The sequence below is a fragment of the Grampus griseus genome (assembly GCF_964374135.1).
Source record: "Grampus griseus genome assembly, chromosome: 15".
NCBI classification, from domain to species: Eukaryota; Metazoa; Chordata; class Mammalia; order Artiodactyla; family Delphinidae; genus Grampus; species Grampus griseus.
In genome coordinates, this window is record NC_139009.1 from 28,876,150 (window position 1) to 28,899,354 (window position 23,205).

The 23,205-nt window shown below is 35.0% G+C and overlaps 1 protein-coding gene across 4 annotated transcripts in view; it reads right to left on the minus strand.

Annotated features, from left to right (window-relative positions):
• STRN (striatin) overlaps positions 1-23,205 on the minus strand; it is a 108,046-nt gene that overhangs the window by 17,951 nt on the left and 66,890 nt on the right. For 2 of the 4 annotated variants that reach the window (XM_082672864.1, XM_082672867.1), the window contains 8 exons: positions 23,038-23,173; positions 19,977-20,112; positions 16,112-16,222; positions 12,443-12,586; positions 8,291-8,427; positions 3,110-3,285; positions 974-1,021; positions 79-200 (listed from right to left, as the gene is read on the minus strand). In XM_082672864.1, coding sequence (XP_082528990.1) covers positions 79-200; positions 974-1,021; positions 3,110-3,285; positions 8,291-8,427; positions 12,443-12,586; positions 16,112-16,222; positions 19,977-20,112; positions 23,038-23,173 — 1,010 coding nt within the window. The remainder of the gene's footprint in view (positions 1-78; positions 201-973; positions 1,022-3,109; positions 3,286-8,290; positions 8,428-12,442; positions 12,587-16,111; positions 16,223-19,976; positions 20,113-23,037; positions 23,174-23,205) is intronic. The other 2 variants (XM_082672865.1, XM_082672866.1) reach the window with 2 other exon arrangements.

A 23,205-nucleotide genomic window follows, 5' to 3' on the forward strand; every position in this document is an offset into this window, starting at 1 on the left:
TCTCATTTTATCCTTATATATGCTATGTAAAATGCATAAAAAGAAAATATTCTTTCATATCTTTGGGGAATCACATACCGTAAGAGTCATAGGGATCGATGTTGGGGTTGGTGGTGTTCCAGCCCTGGATCAGTCCGTCAGTCCCGCCACTATAGCACTGTTCACCATTGCTGCTCATCACCACACAAAGCACTGGACCTCTGGGAAGGAAAATCAATTTCTATTCTCAAAAATCTATCTGATAATAGGACTTGGTAAAAACAAGAATGCTTAATTATTCAAAAGGCTTTCTCTTTTTCTGCTTTGGATAACAAATAAAAAACTATCAAAGCATTATTCATTTTTCTTCCTCTGCTAAACCAGTGGTTGGTAAACTATGGCCTATGGACCAAATCCAACCAGAGGACTGCTTTCGTACAGTCCTCAAGCATTTATGGTTTTTACATTTTTTAAAGGGTTGTAATACAAAACCAAACTAAAATCAAGAATGTACAACATTAAATATGCAGCCAGCAAAGCATAAAAACATTTACTAATTGGCCCTCTATTTATAAAAAGTATGCCAACCTCTGTGCTAAATCAAGTGAACAGGTACATTCCTTAAACTTAAATGGAAACAGGAAAAGCGTGCAACATGTGATCACAATAAAAAAAGTCTCAGATATTTTTAAGGAAAAAAGATCAGGATTTCTCATGGTTAAACTTAATTGCCTCAACTTCATTTTAAGAGAGATATATACATCATCTACACATCATGCAAATAAAATCTAATTTCAGCAAGGACCCCAATTTGGTAGTGATAAACTTGTCTCTAGCACTATATTATCTGCCAGTTTCTTTTACATTTACAAAAAACACTACAAAATACAAAAAAATACATAACACAAATACATACGTGAAAGAAAAGAAAATATGCTACTTAGGCTGATTTACAATGACGTTGATTTAACACAAAGAAAAAGCACATACTTACTTATGAGCTCTGAATGTATAGATAGGCTCCACATCAAGAGAAGTGCTCCTAAATCAGAGAGAGGAGGACTTTTACCACTCTAAGTTTTCAGTAGTAAACAGTATGACAATGTATGTCATAAAATTGCCCCTAGAAATACCAACACTATGTTGGTATTTCTCAACCCCAGTACACAAGAAAGCTTACTTAACACGGATCACATATATTTGTGACTTCAAGAAACAAAATTCTTGTTTAGTAACAATACCTTGTTACAGCGCTTTTAGCATTGTCCTAATCTATTTGACTAAAGGAAGAGAGAGCCTCACTCGGGAAAAAACATGGGCTTTGAAGAGATAAACTTCTGGATTCAATTTCCAACTCTGTCACTAACTGGCTAACTTTAGGCAAATTATTTAATCTTTTGGAACTCCAGATTCCTCTATGTTTGAAATAAAACAGAAAAATAGGGATAACACCAAATATTCACAGGATTAAATGAGATTCTACATGGTAAAAGAGCCTAGGACAGAACCATACACATAGCAGAATTTCAATCAAAAGTACTTTAATTTCCTTGCATTTGCATAAAGGTTAACATTCCTGTCCTTAATACCTGCAGAAACTGTCCAAATCATCAGATTATTCATTACTCAGAACACTGAGTATATGGGTACTCTACAGGGCCTAATACTGGCCATGACTGATAATGGAAACTCGATTTAAAATCGGATTGCATTGTAGTTTTTTTTAAAGGCATATGATATCTCTCCTCATTACCAAAGTTTTAAGTTCAAAGGTAAATAGGCTACTGTTACTTGCAATGTGAAGATGTTGATACTAAGCTATCACCAGCAAAAAATTTATTTCAATATTTTTCTAAATTTTCGTCAAGAATATATGATGAGACATTCACATTCTCTGGTCCAGTATGATGTCCACTGTGACTAAAGAACTTGAAAGACAAAAGGCACAATTTATAACCAAGAAATACTTCTTCTCTGCTGAAGACACCTAATCTACATGAGGATTCACTTGGCTTTAAGCAAGATCTGGTTGAGCTATCTGATGAATCAAGTATTTTATCTAGTTTATGTATGACTCACAGCAGGAATGTCATTGATCTCTTTTTTTGTTTTGTTTTGCGTTACGTGGGCCTCTCACTGTTGTGGCCTCTCCCGTTGCGGAGCACAGGCTCCGGACGCGCAGGCTCAGCAGCCATGGCTCACGGACCTAGCTGCTCAGCAGCATGTGGGATCTTCCCGGACCGGGGCACGAACCGGTGTCCCCTGCATCAGCAGGCGGACTCTCAACCACTGCGCCACCAGAGAAGCCCTGATCTCTTTTAAATTGGGCAATAGATATTCTCTACCAGTAGTAAAACTTCCATAATCTCCTCCATTTGATGTTCATTTCTACTCTTTAATAAAAGAGGTGTCCAACACTGTAGAGGGGCCCTTGCTGGCAGATGCTGGGTTCTGGACCATGTGACCCAAGGAAGAAAAGAGAGGAGTTCCAATAAGGACCCCACCAAGTGGGATCAGGACTAGCGTGGTGACTGATAAAAGGGATTTATACCAACTCATGTCTGTCCATGCTTAGAGAGGAACCAAGAGGCCAAGGCAAGTATTAGCGGTTAAGTGAGAGCAACAACAGTGTCTTTCAGTCTAGACATTTTGGTCAAGGTCAAAAGAAAAGACCAAAGAGAGGTTTCTCACCTCTCCCTGTCCCCCCATCCCCCATCAGCCTTCCCTGCCTCCCACTCCATAAGTCCAAACCTAGTAAACAACAGGACAAGCTTGGGGTGCGGGTTTGATGATTTTAAACATGCACATACCTGTTTACAACACCAGCAGAAACCTTCAGTGCAGATAAAGAGCTCCCCAAATGTGATATTTAAAACACTGTATTACACTGATTACAATCAGCATTCACAAACCATCAGATAATACCGTTTCTCCCTAAGGGTCAGTTTTCCAACCTAAATTAGCTTGTGAGTATGAAGGGAAAAACACCCTAAATTATGTGACATGGTAAAGAAGAAAGAATTAGAAGAGAGAATTGGGGAACTTAACAGCAAATAATAAAGTAAGCATTTCTCTTCTGAAAAACTATTAATTAAAATATTTAAATACAGTTAAAGGAGAATATTCTCACTTTTTGGCTGGGGCTGTTTTCTGCAAATTCCACATTTTTAACGTGTGATCCTCTGATGCTGTTATCAAAACAGGCTCAATGGGGTGGAAAGCAAGGGCTCTAATGCCATCGAAGTGACTTCTTAATGTAAACTTAGGGTTCCATGTCTTCCTCAACGCATCTTTATTGTTTGCTATCTATTAAAGAAACAAAAGAAAAATACCAATACGTTTAGTTCAGGATAGGAAAAAAACTATATTTCAACATTAATTCTTACTGATTTGTCATCAAACCATCACATTTTGCAACTTTCAAAACAATATAATTTTTAAACATAAATAACCAAATCAATAGGCAAAATTAGCAATATGTTAACGATGGTTTTCTCTGAAGAAATATGAACGCTGTAATAAGAAAACAGGCAACATAATTCAGTACAGAAAGAGGATCAAATAACTTAATAACATAAAATAGATCTTCACTAAGATGATTTTTTAAAAAGACAAGAAATTTCAACCTAAATTATAGAATAGAAACTAATTTTGGGTAAGAGTTGAAAAACTAAGTTATCTTTAAACCTGTTAACATTACAGAATATGATACTTCTGAAATTTTCAATGCTTTCTGACAAGAGCTAAATTTTCTTCAAATTGGTAACAAAGTTTATAAACCAGAAACATAAAATGTTAAAACTGGAAGAGACAATCAGATATTACAAAAAAAGATTCCACTGGTAAAATAAATATATTATTATGTTCCTTTTCGCCACAGAATCTGCATCTCAACAACTGAAAATAATGCACTGTTTTTTCATTCCAAGTAATAGAAAGCCAAAGAGGTTAGTATTTGACTTTACACAAGCACCATGTATGAACTCTTCACACTCCAAGGCTAACAATCATGCTAGGTTTAAGCAACAGTGGGGCAAGTATTGGTAACACACTGGAGAAATGTAACCATACTTACAATGACAAAAATCATCAATGATACTAACAATAGCTGCTATTTTGAGCCTTGTTCATTATTTTGCACATTATTCCAGAAGGCTTAACATGCATTAACTCAGTTAATCCTCACAACTCTATGAAGTAGGAATTAACATTATCCCCACTTTACAGACTAGGCATGTTAGGGAAAGAGAAGTTAAGTGACTTGCCGTCTAGTAAATGGAGGAGTCAGGATTCAAAATCAATCAGTCTGGCTTCAGAGGCTATGTATTAATATAAACTATACTTCAGAGCCCAGAAGTTTAGAAATCTGCAGAAAAATCTGGACAGGACATGTCACAACTGGGGCAATAAGTGAAGACAAAACACACTATGCAAGGAACTACTCTAAGTGGGGCTGGTTATCTTTGGGGCAAGCAGGGCTGTGGGGGGAGGTGAAGAAGACAAGGGCAACTGAACTCCTGCCCACTCTTATTAAAGAGCTAAAAGGTTTTCATATGTAAGAGCACTTAGATTCCTTCCGAGCATCTTAATGTGGTAGGCAGCCACTAACATAGTTCCCGATCAGCCCACTTATTTTTACCTCTGGGTAGTCGCCTTCCACATTATAGGGCTGCTCTGTATGACTAACAGCATACAGTAGAAGCTGGAACAAATTACTTCCAAAATTAGGTTATAAAACCTTCCATCTTGAGTGTTCCTGCTCTCTACCTTTTCAGGTGCGCTCACACTGGGAGAAGTCAGCTGCTCTGCTGAGGAGCCCACAGAGAGGCTCACGTGGTGAGTAACTAGTCTCCAGCCAACAGCCAGCAAGAAACCAAGGCCTTCTAACAACTACGTGAGTGAGCCTGGAAGTAGATTTTTCCCAAGTCAGGTGTGTGTAAGACTGCAGCCCTTGCCAACGTCTCGAGTACAGCTACATGAACAACCAGAACTACACATCTAAGTTGCCCCCAGACTGCTGACCCACAGAAACTATGAGATATAAATGTTTATTGTTTTAAGCTGTTAAGCATGGTGCAAGTTGTTACATAGCAATAGACTGCTAATATGCTTAGTAAAACTAGGAACTACTTTTAGAAACAAACACTAAGTTTTCTAACAATTAAGAGCTCTGAAAAAAGAATGAGCTTTCTCTAGAGAGAGGACTGAGTTCTATCATGTATTAGACAAATTCTTTGTGGAGTTAGTGCAGAGGGAACAAAAGCATCTAATGGGAAGTTCTGCTTGTGGCCACGATGGACTAGATCATCAGGACCAACTGTGTACTGAGGACAGGTAGAAAAGCAGAGCTAAAAATAAAAAATGCAGATCCAACGAAATAGTGGGGAAAACCCCCAGGATCCAGGGGAAGACAGAGGCCTCAGGAAGTGAGCCTGATCTCTGGAGCTGTTTTCCCCAGAGGGTGTTTACTGATTCCAGAGGAGGTGGCTGAGAGGCTGAGCGGTGCTTCTGACAGCTTTGCAACGCAGGGGGATATAAACTGGTGTCCAGGGCCTGCCAAGACAGTAGGGCTTAGCAGACCACCTTGCTTTAGGTTTTAATTTCAAGGGCCTGTATCCTACACATAAGAGTGAACTGGAAGAACACCAGCCCTTACAAAGACCATAGATCAGCTTTAGATCATCTCAAAAATTGAAAATGAAGTCAGGTGATCCAGATTTCTAGTGGCTGCAGACATTTGAGAGAAGAAAATTAAAATATACTCTCTGGGGGAAGATAAACTTAGGCCTGAAGTTATTTCTACAGACAATTTTTCAAATACAGTTATTTGGGCATACTAAAAAATAACTCTACCCATATGAGATAACACAGCATAGATGAAAACAAGCAGAAACAACACATAATAGTAACAGAACTACTGAGTCTCTGATTCAAACTTTAAAATAATCATGCTTACTATGTTCAAGAAGATAAAAGACAAGATGGAAAATTTTGGAAGAAATCTGTAAATCATTTTAAAAAAGTAGTTCTACAAGCAAAAAATATAAGACTTCAATAGATGAGTTCAATTGCAGATTACACATAACTGAAGAGAGAATTAGCTAACCAGAAGATGAGTCATTTAAAAAATCTAGACTGAAGTACAGAAAAACAAAAGATGGAAAATATAGAAGGGGATCGGAGAGAGAGAATATAAAAAGGGGATCTAACAATATAACTAGAGTTCTAGAAGGAGGGGAGGAGGGGGAGGAGGGCGAGAGGGAGAGGAGGGAGGGAAGGAGGGAGGGAGGGAGGTAGGGAGAGAGAGAGGGAGGTAGGGAGGGAGGGAGGGAGGGAGGGAAGGAGGGAGGGAGGGAGAGAGGGAGGTGTAAAAGCAGTATCTGAAGAGAAATGGCTGAGAACTTTACAAAACTGATGGAAACATATTAAGCCAAGAAGCTCTAAGAATTTCAAGGAGGTTAAATAAAAAGAAAATTAAACCTTAGCTGACAATCAAGGCATAGAGAAATACCAGTCACAGAAAAAAATCAGATTACCATTGAATAACCAAAAATAGAAATGACAGTTGACTTTAGCAGAAAACAACAACAAAATATAATGAAACAATATATTTAAAGCACTAAAAAATTTTTTGCCAAGTGAAATTCAAAATCAGAGATGATAGTTAACCTACTCAGGCAAAAAGACAAAGACAATTTAAGAAAATCAGAAACTAAGAGAACTGGGCACCAGTAGATCTTCACTAAAGAGAAATATTGTGTTCTTAGAGTAAAAGAAAAGTGATCCCAGATGGACAGTCAGATATGCATGGGAGAATGGAAAAAAGCAAAATAGATAATTTAAATGGGTAATTCTAACTGACTATTGAGTGTACAAAACAGAAGCTTGTAGGACATAAATGTATACAGAAATAAAATATATAACAAGACTGACATATACGCAGGGTGAGAGTTTTTTAAGTAAAGTGTTCTAAAGATCTTTGCATGTAAAATTTTGATCAGGATGTGTGTGGTAACCTCTAATTTAAAAAGTAATGAAAGAGTGCATAAACTCCAAATAATGGGGAGGGGTGAATAATAAAAAATAATCAACCCCAACTCAGGCAAAAGTAGGAGAAAAACAAACACAGCACAGGTGGCACAAATAGATGGCAGGATTAAATCCAAATTAAGGATTATATCCTTAACTATTTTAAAAAGAAATGGACTAAATGTTTTCTAATTTAAAAAGGTTGTCAAAGGTCAAAAAATAAAAGCCAACTAAATGGTGCTTTTAAAAGACATGTAAGATATAAGGATATAAAAACACTGAAAACAGAAATTTCTTTTTTTTTTTCAAAATCTGTATCACATATGTGGAGAATGGAGTGCAAGGGGCCATTTAGATTAGGTTATTGTAGTAGTTCCAGTTGAAGAAAAAATGGACTAGGAGGGGAGGTAAGAAGACGTACTATATGGATTTCAGTTGTTTTTGGAGGTAAAACCCAAAAGACTTACTAAAGGACTTAGCATAGAGGGAGAGAGTATTTGATTTGCAGGAAGGAGTGAGTGGCGAGGGTTCCTCTTCTGAGTACTTCCAAGGTTCACTTAGGGATCCATCCTACATCCTCCATGTGGCAGGAGCTACATTGTATTCCCCAACAAAGATAATGAATATCAAAGTGAGAGGATTTTAATGAAGAGTTAAGATAGGCTGTGACTACCTTATGAAATAAGCAATTGTTTTTCTGATAATTCATTATGATGAACAATTATAAAACAACTGTATTTGAGATTAAGTAAATGCATGCATGCATAAAGGTGTAAAGATTCCAATTTTGGTCCAAATCACTGACAGGTCAGCCTTAACATCTGGAAAGCATCCTGTACACACCCTTGCCTAACAACAGCTGAAACTACTTCTCAGCAGGATACTGATGATGTATTAAAGAAGCAAGACAAATGTTGCCTTTAGGCAGGCATGAATTTCAACTAATCACTGGTGCCCTAAAACATAAAACAAAATCCAAATTTGGTGACAGAAAAGGGAATTCTTTCCCTTATCTAAAACCAATGAATAAGCTATACTAATTTATGAATTTAGGTAAAGCCCATAATTTTAGTCACTGCATGATGTGAAAAGTATTATTGTTTATTTTTATAATATATTCATATTTTCAAAGTTTGTGATTAAAACGGAACCAAATTCTACACTTGTGAAGAAGTCTTACCATCGTCACTTTTTCTATAAAATTAACTTTTTATTTTTAAAAAATAAATAAAAACAAAACTAAAAAAAAAAAAACAACAACAAAACTAAAACTACTACTCACATCATAAGTTAATGAGTCTGCTTCATTGGCCACTGTAAGGCCTGCCAATTCTCCAAGTCCCAGTTCACTTTCAAGGGCTTCATCTGCTCCCATGATGAATGACTTCCCAGAAGAAGGAGGAAACGTCAATGCTTCCACTGAAGGGGGAATACAAAAGAAACATTAAAAAAAACATGTAAATAGTCAACAATTAAGTCTCATAAGGGCATGTCTACATTTGATTATTTTTAAATGCTTTTAAACACAATAAAATTCAGTGAGCAGAAAATCCTGAAGAATTACTTAACTTTGTCATCATCTAAGAAAAGTACAACATGAAACAAATCCATTGTCCTTTCTTTTTCACTATAGAGAAAAATGTATAAATGTATAAAAGAAAGTAGGTTTTCCTCATTTGATATTTCATGCTAATTACCCAATTGATTTCTATCAATTATTAAAATATGTACAACAAGTGATTCTGAATACTGCTGGCTGCATGCAAAGTAAAATTGGTTAATTCTATAACCTGAAGTAATATGGAAAATTTCAAATGAAAATGGTCGTAATTGTAAAATGTGCCTATATAAGGCAAAACTAGTATGTGTTGTTAGAACTCAGGATTACCTCTGGAGAAGAGGGAAGGGGTAGTGTTTGAAGGAAGCACCATCAGGACTTCTAGGTCCAGGTAATGTTCTGCTTCTTTACCTAGGCAGTGGTGACATGGTTGATTTCCCTTTGAGATCATTCACTGAGCTGCACCCTCAGGACTTCAGCAGTTTACTGTAGGTATGTTATATTTCATTTAAAAAGATTTATTTCAAACAAGTTTTTTAAAAGTGTCCATTTGAGGGCTTCCCTGGTGGCGCAGTGGTTGAGAGTCCGCCTGCCGATGCAGGGGACACAGGGGGTTCGTGCCCTGGTCCGGGAAGATCCCACATGCCGCGGAGCGGCTGGGCCCATGAACCATGGCCACTGACCCTGCACGTCCGGAGCCTGTGCTCCGCAACAGGAGAGGCCACAACAGTGAGAGGCCCGCGTACCGCAAAAAAAAAAAAAAAAAAAAAGTCCATTTGAACACTTTTTATAAATGCAAATTACTCTGACAAGCCATCAGAGGTAGCTCTCTAAATAGTTTTCTACAGGTGGTTACTTTACTGATGACAAACATTTATGAGTTGATTAGATGAATTTAGTAGTTTAAACTTCGGCTGCTAAAGAAGTAAATTAACTTTTTTTTGAAAGAAACAATTTTATTAATCAGTATATGCAGAAAATAGATTTACAAGGTGTTTTTCAGTTTTACATTCAATCATATAATTTTAGATTCAACCATAAATATTTGTTGAAGAAATGAAAGAACAGGTATGTGCTTTTATAAATAGTAGTGGCAGGAACTCTACTCAAAATCCTTATAAGAACAAAGTAGAGTATAAATTAATAAGACATTTTCAAATCACCATGCGATAAAGCTGCAATAATAAAAATGGGTTTTACCCAAACATACCATATATCCTATGACGGGTTCACACAACTCTAAACATTTACTAATAAAGAGTGGGAATTATTTAATTTAGAACAGCAATTTTTATGCCAAAATTTCAACCAAATGATTCATGTGAGACTATGAGGCTAGGTCTTCAGCCAGGTGATTTTTTGTTTGTTTTGCTTTCATGTCTAATATTGCCGGATAACTTTGTTCAGGTGCGAAATAAAAATGGCTCTTCTCCCCAAAAAAGAAACTAAGATTTGTGGGATTTGGCCATACACATTGTGTGGGCTAATTTAACTAATGTTCTAGGAATGGCCAAGTAAAACCTGAAAACAAAGGAAGGCAACAACTGCTTCTACACACACCAGTGGCTAAGCCAGCAGACCTGAGGCCCAAAGAGAGCACCAATGGGCATAACTGTCGTTGATTGATCTCTAAGAGACCTTAGAACTTGCAACTATAGGTCGCATTTCTATCTGGTAACTAAACATTACTGGCTCTAACCAGCTTTTACAAAATGATTTAACTATGCCTCTTAAGTGTGGCATTGCCTTCTGAATCATTATGATAAAAATAAAGTAATAAACTTCTACAGCACACACAAGCTACGGAAACTTTTTCTGAAACTGGACTGGAGACCAAGAAGCATCAGTCACAGGCAATGAAAGCTACAACATATTTCTTAAGTGCCTTTTCTATTTCTGAAAATCCTGCACTGAGGGGGAAGACTTAGGACCAATCTTACAGATCATAAGTTAGATATTCAATGCTTCAGTTCTAAGATTCTTAACATTTTTTTTTTCCTATCAAGGGCACTTTCTTTGCTTTATATCATCCTTTTTTGTACATGTGTCATTTAGTACATATTCTGCCTCTATTATTAGAATTCTGCAAGATGAAATCTCTGATAAAACTCTTTTGGAGTTATTAGAATAAGAGAAAAACTAACTTTGCTTATCTAGACCTGACCTTAGAATAAATGAAATTGATTAAAATTCTCACATCTGTAAGTGTCAACTGAATGAATATCCTAGTGAACAGCAAACATACCTATTGAGGCCTATGACTTCACATCTTAATTCAAAAGACACATGTCTACATCAAATAAATTGTTCACCTAGAATATAAAGGCGTAACATGTGGTTTTTCATTATTTAACGTATGGAAAATGAATTTCCAGTATACTGTAATTAACTCTAACAAATAACTAACCATGCAATGGTCAAACAGTTCACTGAAAAAGTATTCCGAACATGAAACTCTATTCATCAAGGTCCCGTCAGTTTATGTCTCTCTAAAACATAGGTGAATTTAAAGCCAAGGAAGAATAAAACATATGATTTTTCTGTGGCTTTTTCCCAGGTTGTTTTGTTCATTAAATGATAATGTGAAGAGGCGTATCCACTGCAAATAATTACAATATTTAAATTCAAGGAAATTTTAAAAAATAAAATTTGAAGTATATTCATTAATCATTAAGATTACTTTTATGTCATTCTGGACTTTCAGCTAATGTAAATATATATATTTTAAAATCAATTTACATATATACATTTATAAATAGATATATCAGAACTTAAAAGGCAGAAAACTGTATTTATGCACCATAAGACTGTACTGTAAAAAACTGGGAACAACCTAAATATCCAAAAGGGGCGGACTTCCCTGGTGGCGTGGTGGCTAAGAATCCACTTGCTAATGCATGGGACATGGGTTTGAGCCCTGGTCCGGGAGGATCCCACATGCCGTGGAGCAACTAAGCCCGTGCGCCACAACTACCGAGCCTGTGCTCTGGAGCCCGTGAGCCACAAATGCTGAGCCCACGTGCTGCAACTGCTGAGCCCGTGTGCCTAGAGCCCGTGCTCCGCAACAAGAGAAGCCACCGCAATGAGAAGCCTGCACACCACAGTGAAGAGTAGCCCCTGCTCACCAGAACTAGAGAAAGCCTGTGCACAGCAACGAAGACCCAATGCAGCCAAAAATAAATAAATAAATGAAATTATATATATATACACACACACACACACACACACACACACACACACATATATTTAAAAAGGGGGGAATGGTTAAGAATAAAGTCTAAAATAGAATAATCTTAAAATTATAATTATGAAGATTATTTTTATGATTTCATATAAATAAATAAAATTGAATTATTCTACATGGTGACTATAACTCTGCAAAAAGTATATGCACATAGACAAGGACTGAAAGAGAACAAGAAAAAACAGAAAGTAGAAAATGTGGCTAGACCTTCAGGTGTCTTTTTTCCCTTTTTCATTTGTAAATGATAAATTGCTTAAATATTTTAAAATATTTACGTGAGTCTCAAAGTAAACATTTCCTATTTATAGTAATAATAATTTAAAGTAATTTTCTCATTGTTGGAATGGTATAATTACAACTACCTGTGTACACACCAAATACATGGCTTCTGTGGCGCTAGGGGATATTCTAAACTATAATTTAGAGTTGATTTTTAAGTTTATGCATCTTTTTCAAATCTTAGAGATTACAGTTGGAATCAAACCCCCTTGAATATAAGAAAGCCTACATATGGGGAGTACTACATAGTTCAAACATTTGTAGAATAAAATTCTTCTCTTAGAGAGCCCTTTCTAATAATTTATATAAGTACATCCAAGTGCTTTTTGTGCTCCAGTGTCTAAAATACTTGCCTTCATCTGCCCTATTTATTTCATGTTCAGGAAGCCTGGAGCTGCTGGGTCTGGAAGGTGAACCCACAGATGGCTGCAATGAGGGAAGTTCATCAACATCTCTCAAATTAGCAAGCATATCTTGCAGTTTTGACCTATTGGGCCCTAGCCCCCAAAAAGGGAGGGAGAGAACAAAAAAGAGGAAATAGAATTATCCAACTGCATCAAAATGGAGTCAAAAACCTTACATCTGCCGACATTCACCTTTAAAACTACCCTACTATATTATATTAAAAAGTAATTATTTTCTAAGTTTTCAAATTATTTTAAAAGTTTATTATTTCTTGAAAAAAATTGTGTTTTACATATATTTTTTAGATTAAGCTAATGGAATAACATCACTACTTGCATGAAAAAATGCTCATGTACAATTTGGACCATTAAAAATAATATTATTCTATAATCCTCGTATACTGCTCTAAACGCAGACAGATACCACAGACTGTGAAGCTACTGCGTACATTGAATTAAACAATCACATTCTTTTTTGTTTGTTTATATTAAGTTGCATTCATTGCCTTACGTCCTGAAGCTATGGTATCTGAGGTGAAGTATCAGGCCCTGCCAATTACTTACCTGTACTTTGATGCTGCATTCTCCCACATCCCTGTTTTGATTGTTTTATATAGGATAGAGGCTGAAACAGATCTTCAGTAGTTTTTCCTGTTATAAGTTTAATTAAGAACGGGAAAATCTTACCCATAGTCCATTATGTTATTTTTCCTATACCAGCAAAGAATACAACTATTTTTAAGCAATTTTAACTACTACCTAGAAATATATTCTAAGACAGTATGATTGAAGAACACAATTTGACTGGAAATATTTCTACTAGACCATATTAAAAAGACTCAACTTCTTCCAATGAGTAACAGTTCAATTTTAAAAATACCCATGGTGGTTTATGAATTAATGCTCCATATATCAATTCAAAGCTTTCCTTCAGTTCTATTTTCATTTTAAGTCTTCCAGTTCTGTTTTAATCTTGTCTTCACTGGTTCCCAGACTATCATTTTATCAAGATAACCTGAACTGATGATGATAAACAAAATGTGCTGAACATCAGTCTACAGTCCCTCTCTCTTCAGTGAAAGACATTAAAATTTCTCCTCCTAAAGAATCATTTTTCTTCACCATACTAAAAAGCTACGTGCCATATGCCTGAATAGTGATCAAGATCCCCAGGTCCAGGAAATCCAATAGCTTCTATTAGCAGGAATACTGTTCCAGTCAAATAGTGCAGTTTTAGACCTTAAACGCTAAATTCCAACTATAGTGATGCCTTGATATTTGACAAGAACCTAATAATAAATATAATAGTAGATGGATTCTACATAAGTCCTGGATACTTTTCCAACTCAAAGATCTTTTACATTTTAAGACATTCATTATTGTAGCATAATGGCTTAAATATATCAACTTTAAGTCAATCTGACGATTAAAATATTCTCCTTGTTTCTTGTGTATGACAGACAAATATTCCTTAAAATTTCAGTTTAACTGCTTTTATCATGGCTCTGAAAAGCCATAACAAACCATGTCTCACTATTGTTTAAGATTAAATTTTTATCAGTATTTTTTTTTGTTCTTCTGAGAATGCTTATTTTGTCCTTTTTTTAATAACATTTTTATTGGAGTATAATTGCTTTACAATGGTGTGTTAGTTTCTGCTTTATAACAAAGTGAATCAGTTATACATATACATATGTCCCCACATCTCTTCCCTCTTGCGTCTCCCTCCCTCCCACCCTCCCTTCTAGCTGGTCACAAAGCATCAAGCTGATCTCCCTGTGCTATGTGACTGCTTCCCACTAGCTATCTATTTTACATTTGGTAGTGTATATATGTCCATATATGCACTACCACTCTCTCACCTTGTCCTAGCTTACCCTTCCCCCTCCCCGTGTCCTCAAGTCCAGTCTCTAGTAGGTCTGCATCTTATTCCCGTCTTGCCCCTAGGTTCCTCATGACCTTTTTTTTTTTTTTTAGATTCCATGTATATGTGTTAGCATACGGTATTTCTTTTTCTCTTTCTGACTTACTTCACTCTGTATGACAGACTCTAGGTCCACCCACTTCACTACAAATAACTCAATTTCGTTCATTTTTATGGCTGAGTAATGTTCTATTGTATATATGTGCCATATCTTCTTTATCCATTCATCGACACACTTAGGTTGCTTCTATGTCCTGGCTATTGTACATGGAGCTGCAATGAACATTGTGGTACATGACTCATTTCGAATTATGGTTTTCTCAGGGTATATGCCCAGTAGTGGGATTGCTGGGTTGTATGGTAGTTCTATTTTTAGTTTTTTAAGGAACCTCCATACTGTTCTCCATAGTGGCTGTATCAATTTACATTTATTTTTTAATAAAAAGTATAAAACGTTCTTATGTTTTAATATTAAACCTTCCTCACTTGGATTTAATTTACATTGAGAAGGCATCAAATGTCATTCTCTCTCAGTTACATAATGGTTGGTACAGTACTAACATCAATAATGACCACTGACTTTTTATCCATTAAAGCTAAATACTTGTAAATTCTAAGATATTTTAAATAACGATTTAGTATTTATCAGTAACTACTAGATTGTAAAAGAATGACTGGTCTTTGATAATCCCTAGCATCACTATAGAAAGAGAAAAAGAAAAGGCATATCCTTCCAGCCTTTTGCAATTTTAAACACATGCCTCACTCAAGTTGGATTTTAATCCTACTTTACACTACTTTAATATCCCAAAGGATGAAATTCCTATTGCCATAAAAGGGAGACCCATGTCCATACTGTCAATAACAGTGGTAACACAAGGAGATAGATAGTTCAGCCTTGCTCTCCTAAAAAGGTGTTTAAGATGGTTTTCAGGGATGTTTGAAAGCTTTTGTATTTCTATTTTAAATACTTAACTAGATCTATTGTTAAACTTTATTAATAATTTGAATAAGTTATACAGATATGATTCATAGGGCTAGAAATTTCATTTTAACTTCCATTTTTGATGTGGCACTCATTTTGTTGGAAAAAAAACAAACCTAATTGGTAATATTACAAATGAAATTGGCCAAAAATTTAACTTAGAAAAATAAATACTTAAAAAAAGTTGTGTATCTGACTCTGTGCCCTGTATAGAATATAGTGATGAGAGCAAATGAACTGTGTGTTATGAACACATAGAATATTCAGGGGTAGAAATTAACTTTGTTTCTGTCTCCAAGGCTTAAAATTATAAGTAATAATTTTGGTGGCTTGCCAGAGAGTCAGTCACACTCGATGAGATTTAAAATTGTCAACAGTGAAAAACCATTACTGTAATTAAAGCACATCTAATTTTAAAAATCAAATGATCAATATGTTTGAAAACATAGTTCCACATACTCATGACACTCTGGATTTATTACTGGAATATATTATAATTCATAATTATACGCACAGCCTTTTTTTTTTTAAAGTTCATAATCAAACAGCTAACCATTTAATTTCAACCCCTGAGAACAAGTGAAAAGGAAAGAGGTCAGGAGCAGAAAAGAAAAAGAGTAAGTAGTTTTAGGAAAACATTGGAGAAAAAAATTGGGGGATATGAAAGAGGTAAGATTTATGATTTATAGATACAATGTTTTCCACTTACTCTTCACCCCCTTTTTCCCCTTTCTCTCCTTTTTGTATTGTTCCTTGAGTTTGGTAATTACTCCCTGGTCCACATTCCAAGCTTCAGGCATGAGACACTGGTCTTCCTTTTCTAAACAGAGTGAAACAAATGAAACAGCCTTTTTCAATAAAATATTGAACAATATTCAATAAAATATTGAACAGTGAACAGTAAATTCACTGTTATGTCAATGGATGGACATAATAACCATTTTCTTCATAGTAGCACTAATTTTAAGGTCATTACTTATTCATTAGATAGATACATGTCACATAAAATATAATATCCAAGAAACAAGTGATCAATTCAATTTCCTAGGTAATAATATCAAATCTCTCTTGAAATAGACATAGAAAAAAAAAAAACCCTGCAAATTTGAGCTACTTATAGTATATTAAGCCCCCAAAGTCCATATTCAAGAACCCCTCATTTTCATCCCATTTTCTGAATTTCATTAGGATTGACTCACAAAAAACCCATTTCTTATTAAGTTATGTAATGAAAGAAGATTAAGCATTTGTACAAAATAGTCTTCAATGATCTTTTCATTTCAAAAATTGTATATTTTTGGCATGTGTTTATCAGCAAATGATCATTTTTATTTTATAGGCTTTACAAATAGCACTTTGTAAACTTATTAATCAACCCGGCATTCAATATTTAAAACAATTTAAGTGACCTGTTAATTTAAAAATATTTAAATCAGGAAACTGAGCTTCTAGTAAAAAAGAAATTCAATCAGTAATTTTCACTATTTCAGGAGTAGAAAATTTAAAGAGTAAATATGTTATATATTTTATACTTACTATAAAATAATTTACTATATGCATATAATGTTATATAAGTGTTAGCTTAGAACACTCACTTGAATTCAAGACTCATACATATACCCAATTGCTTACTCTATATTTCTATTAGGAAGTCAAAACTCAAACCAAACATACATAACCAAACTCCCAATCTTCCCCATCCAATCTGTTCCATCTACAGGGTTCCCCATCTTATTTGAAGGCAATTCCAGACTTCCATTTGAGCAGACCAAAAATCTCCCTTTCTTCCAAACCCCACATCAAATATTTCAGGAAATACCGTTTTCTCTACCTTTAAAACACACCCAGAATCTGACCACTTCTCAGCAAATCCACTACTTCCCTAACCTCTGTCTCTCGCTAGAATTACTGCAAATGTTTTCCCACTCTCCCCTCCAAGTCTATTGCCAACATTGATTGCCCTGGGTAGTCTATTCTCAACACAGCAGCCAAAGTGATGCTTTAAAACAAAAGCTGGATCATGTCACCTTTCCAGCTCAAATCCTTCCCATGGTTCCCCATCTCACCAGTGGTCTACATAGCTCCAGTTGATTTGATCATTTCTTACTATATTCCCCTCAGAATCACTCTGCTCCAGCCACTCTAGCTTCTTTGAAGTCCTCAAGCATACCAGGGCTACGGCTATCTTAGGGCATTTGCTCTGGTTTTCTTCTTCTTGAACACTCCTTCCCTGGATACCATGTGGCTAACTCCCTCATCAATGTTGTCTTTTGTTCAAATGTTACCCTCTCAATGGGCCTTACCATGACCAATCTATTTCATATTGTAACCTGTCCCACTCCACCTGAACCTGACCCCAGCACTCTCTATCCCACTTACTCTATTCTACTTTTTTCTATTTCCCATAGCATTTATCATATTCTGACATACTATATCATTTATCATGTTTGTCTCTTATTGCTATATCCTGTTAGTAGAATGTAGGACCACAGGGGTAGGGATCTTCACCTAGAAGACTTGGTACATAGAAGGCACGTGATCAATATTTGTTCAGTGATTGGAATAAACCAAAATGAACCAGAATAAACAGAAATCTGTCTATTTTTAACAAGTTTCAATCCACAGTTTAAAAAACAGATAATTGGGTCTCTGAATATAAACTCAACATTTTTATTGAGTTTTTATAGGCTAAACATTTTTATAGATCTAACTACCAATATATTCTACTAACAACAGTAGAAACAGTCTACTTTTTTCAGAAAGTCTAACAATCAAAAATGTTAATTTTCATCAATCACATCTTAATAATAAATTAAACTGAGTTGGCTCTTGGATCCTAGAATGTCTTCAGTTTTTTAAAGTAAAAATTTAGCTATATCATACTCTTAACTAGGTGTCATACTGATAACAACAGTAACGGAAGATCACAGGAGAACTGTGGTAAAATCTATTTGCTTGTGAGAAACTAAGGAAATTCTTAGCATAAGCACAGTAACTTTTTTTAGGGGTATGGGGAACGGATAAAGGAAGCCCTTAAAGTGATTTAAATGCCCATTCAACTAAACAGGATTTGCAATCTAGTTTTGTTAATTGATTAAAAGTGAAATGACTTGAATTTGAATTATAAAATCCTTAACACATAGAAGGCCAAACTTCTGGTAAAGAAACCTTCAGTCAACTGAAAGATTCCATTCACTCATACTCATAAACAGAAATGTCCAAGACACTACTAAAGAGTGAGACAGCTCAGATGTGGGAACAGTCACTCATTTTCACTAGTAAATTCACAGCAGGTTACAGACCTGTATCACATAATACTCTGGGCCATGACTCACACCTTAAAGCAAAGGAAGTTATGAAGGGACAATGCAGCTGTCTTTGGAGAAAAATGAATCCCAATTACCCTTGCAATAAGACTGGCAAAGAAAAGGCCAACTATCATTTATACAGATGTGTGACTCCTCAGAGAATGACCTCAGTGTAGCACGGTGGATCTAACTATATTGGAAGAATTGTTGCCTAAAATATCTAAATAACTTGATACATAAGCTCAGTAAGGAATAAGACAGGAGAGAGATTCGTTTTACTTTAACTTCCCCTGGTTTCCAAACTTTGTTCTGTTGGGGAAAAAGAAAAAGCCAGTCACTAAATAGCCATTATATTCTTCAATGACTAAGTAATTATCCCAAATAATTCTTCAAATATTTACCACAAAAAAGGAAAAGAAGTGGCATTATTGCTATCAGAGTCCCTGAAGGTAAAGCCTCAAGGAAAAATTAAGATAGTTACTGTTTCCCTAACCTTATCTGTCTTTAAAGTACACAGACTGTAAGCCAAGGGAATCCTGGAATTCTTCAACCTCCGAAGAAAATTTTCTCATTCTCAGTATCTACATGTCTTCTCTCTGTCTGTCTCTCTCCTTCTCTCACACACACACACATACACACACCTGATAGAACTGATCACTTTTGAAGAATTTATCACAATCCTACCTTACTGATAGGACAATTCATTTCCAAACGCCTAGAATGATCTGTGCTGTGGAAGTTTTCCCTAAAATACTTGTTTGAACTCTTACTAGATGTTTAAAATATTAAATCTGTTTAGAACCATTTGTGCAAAAAAATTCTATGCCTTGTACAAAATGATGAAACTTGACTAAAATGAATGAATAACTACAACTTTTTAACTTATACTTCTTTTTGCACAGAAAATGCCAAAGATGAGATCTCTAAAATCCTCTACTACATTCTCATACTCAATTTCCACAAAATCTAGATTTGCAAGTTCTACTGTCTAGGTAGAAAACAGAGAACATCCTATATATGAATTCAAATTATTTTCATACAGTATTGCTTATGTTAAAAGATGAGGTAACTAGTTGTACAACCTTCTTTAAGTACACACACACATACCCTGGAAAAAAGGTGACAATAGAAAAAAGTCCACAGAATGTTCAACATTTCAACATTACAACAGATTTAAAGTGTTCTTCAAGATGTTGCCCTCCTAGTAAAATATTAGTTTCATTCATTTACATAACATCTCTAGTTGGATCCAGTATGCTTCCTTACCCCAGTCTGTTCCATCGCCTGCACTTCTGGATTCATTGTCTCCTTCTTCTGATGTAACCAAAAAGTCAAACTCCTTTAGAGCTTCTTTTGTATCTCGATCTTCACTGCTATCAGGCAATACTTTTTTCCTAACAATCTAATGAAAAAAACATGCTCAATTAAAATATTAGGATATATTATGGGATTAATTTAAGTAAAGAAGACTATATCCTTTTACCACTGAATGAGAAAATCCAATTATTTTCTTCAGAAAATGCATCTTTGTTGTGTTAAATAACTGTAATACCTATCTAATTCAGTAGAAAACACAGATGTCATTTTAAAAAGATATACATTACACATTTTAAAGTAGTGATTTAAACTTTGTTAAATGATGGCTTGTTTGTTTTAAATAAACAAATGGAATCATATATTGAAAACACTGGAATATAAGACATGCATTTAAATTACAGATAGATGAAAAATGTCCCTGACATACTGTATTATGAGAACCACAACCAAATCTTACATTTCTTGGATGCAGTCTGTGCAGCGAGCAGATATTCTAATCTAACCAAAGAAAGAACTACTTCATAAAACATTGCAAGAGTTTTTCAGAATATAACCATGATAAATTTTAACTCTAGTACATCATTCCCTTACAAAAGCTAAAATCACAAAAGCTACAAACTCAGAAATGCATGCCACAAGATTGAGAAGGTATTCTGTGGGGCAGGGGGAACAATGCCCATTATTATTTCTACTGTCCCAACCTTGCATCAATTTCCTCTAATAATTGTCTATATATTCAAATTTTTCTTCAAATATTGATCTTTTAGAGACATAATCTAGATTTAATAGCAAATCTGACAAGGGCCATTATGTCTCATTTTTATACATTTAGAAACACCTCTGGAATCATAAGGTGAAGAGATCAAACATGAGAAAAGAGAAGGAGATGGGGAGGAGGAAAATGACCCAGAGTGTAATGCAAAGAAAAATCAAACTCCAATACAGGGCAAAGAACAAGAAAGGACAATGAACATATGTAGCTTTTTGAAGAAAATGCCTGAAGAAAATAGACTTAACACAACCAACAGCTACTAAGAGCCTTATGTTTCTGTATTTTCTTAGTTGAATCTATTGAACTATTTTTGATTAAAGAAATAAAATAACATTTTAAGAACCTGCTTGTTCTACTAAACATTTTAACAGCATAATTTTCAGCCATTCTCTCTCTATACAGCACTGCAATAAATCTTCTAAGTCCTGCTTATACATTGCTACATAGAGTTAGATTTTTAAAGTCTTTTGGCATGTAGCTATTATACTGCAGCTGTGAAAATCAATGTAATATATAATAAAAATTAGCAAAACTATTATAAAGAAACCAATTATTTGTTTAGAAATATTTTTCTAAAGGAAAAACTAGAAAAATTTTTGGGTCCAATATTTAAATGGGGTTAAGTATGCTTATATTAGCTGTGCCTTCATTGCTTGGTCACAGAATTGCTATGATCTGCACTAATTGGAGGTCAAGATATTTATGAATTCGATTATTTAAAAAGAAACCAGTTTACAGTTAGGAATTTCTATTAAGACCACACTTGACAGTTATAATAAACAGCTTATAGATTTTTTAATATTTACACTGATATAACGACTAACAACAAAACTTAAAGCATCATAATTAGTTATTATTTAACCACTGTTATGAGTAAAGTATTCTGATGGAAAAATAATATCTCAGTACAATCATCCCATAGAAATCACAAGTCAGCACAGAATTTCCAAATGATTACGACAGAGAAAAGTTATCATACAAGCTTCGGCATTTTCTTTTACTACGGTATATTTAAACATGTGCTATAACTACTTGTTTGAATAATAAAAAGAGGGAGTAACTATGTGAAGTTCAAATAATATCCATGGCAGGGCTGTTATTAGCACAGTACTACTGAATAGTGGCCCAGGGAAACATTAATCTGGAAGTAGTAAATTGAGTGTCTCTGATGAAAGCAGAGGACATAAAGAGAACAGAGAAATTACACTTAGAAAGCACTTTATAGTTAAACATATCATTTTCATACATAGTGTTTCATTTATTCCTCACAAAATACTCTGGGGATAAGATGGTTATTTATTATAATCCCCATTTTACAAACTGAAAAACTAAGCCTGAAGGATTAAGAAGCACAGATAATTAGTGACAGAACTGGGACTTTAGCCCAAGGCTTTGACTCGTTCCAGTCTGCTTTATTTACATTACCTTACTTTCTCCTCCCTCTTCTTAAATAAATGTGAAGGAGGAAATGTGAACACTCTCCTAAACACAGAAGCACACCCTCATCTCTTACTTAAAAGAAGGAGAAGGAGAAAGACAGAGAAGGAAGGAGAGGAGGGAATATGAAGAGAGAAAGAAAAGAGGGGAGAGGTTAAAAAGGGGAGAGGGTAGAAGGGAATAGAATAAAGAAGGGAAGAGAAGGGAGAATTTAGATACCTCTTATTCCAGGACTCTACCATGGAAACAATAAACTTACAAAAATCTAAACAAAACCACAGAATAATCCTAAACAAGTTTGGAGAAATCTAATGGAAGAGTTCTGAAAACGTGTAGAACTTGCCTACCAAAGCAACCCTGACATGAGAAACAAAAACCACACCGATTAGAGTTGACGCCAGTCACCATCAGGCACCATAATGGGTCTGTCAGTTCCATTGTCTTATAGCACCAAAAACAATGCATTGTTATAACACACATTTACCATGTTCACTAACCCTACAAAAATGTTGAAATGTTTAATGAATTAACAAAAAGCTAATGAATGAAGGCCCATAAGAAAAAGCTGCTATACTAAAAAGTCTTGAATTTGAAATCAATACAAAAACTTTTAGATTAAATTTCTCCAAACTTATGGGGAATATAGATTAAATTTCCCCAAACTTATGGGGAATTTAGATTAAATTTCCCCAAACTTTTTTTTTTTATGGAAAAAAAATTTAAGGGTTGAAGTTGAAGGGTATGGATTAAAGTATGCATAATGGTCCCTAAAAATATTTATATCTGAGTTATTCAACTCACCGTTGAAGTATCAATGATGCTTTTCTCTCTTCCATCAATGTCATCATCTTCATCTTCATCACTGAAATCTGCAGCTGCACTTTCAAGGAATTTAAAATTATCCAGCACGGAGGCAGAATCTGTTAACTCAGATTTTCTGGTTTAAAACATATACACCTTGTTCAGTTA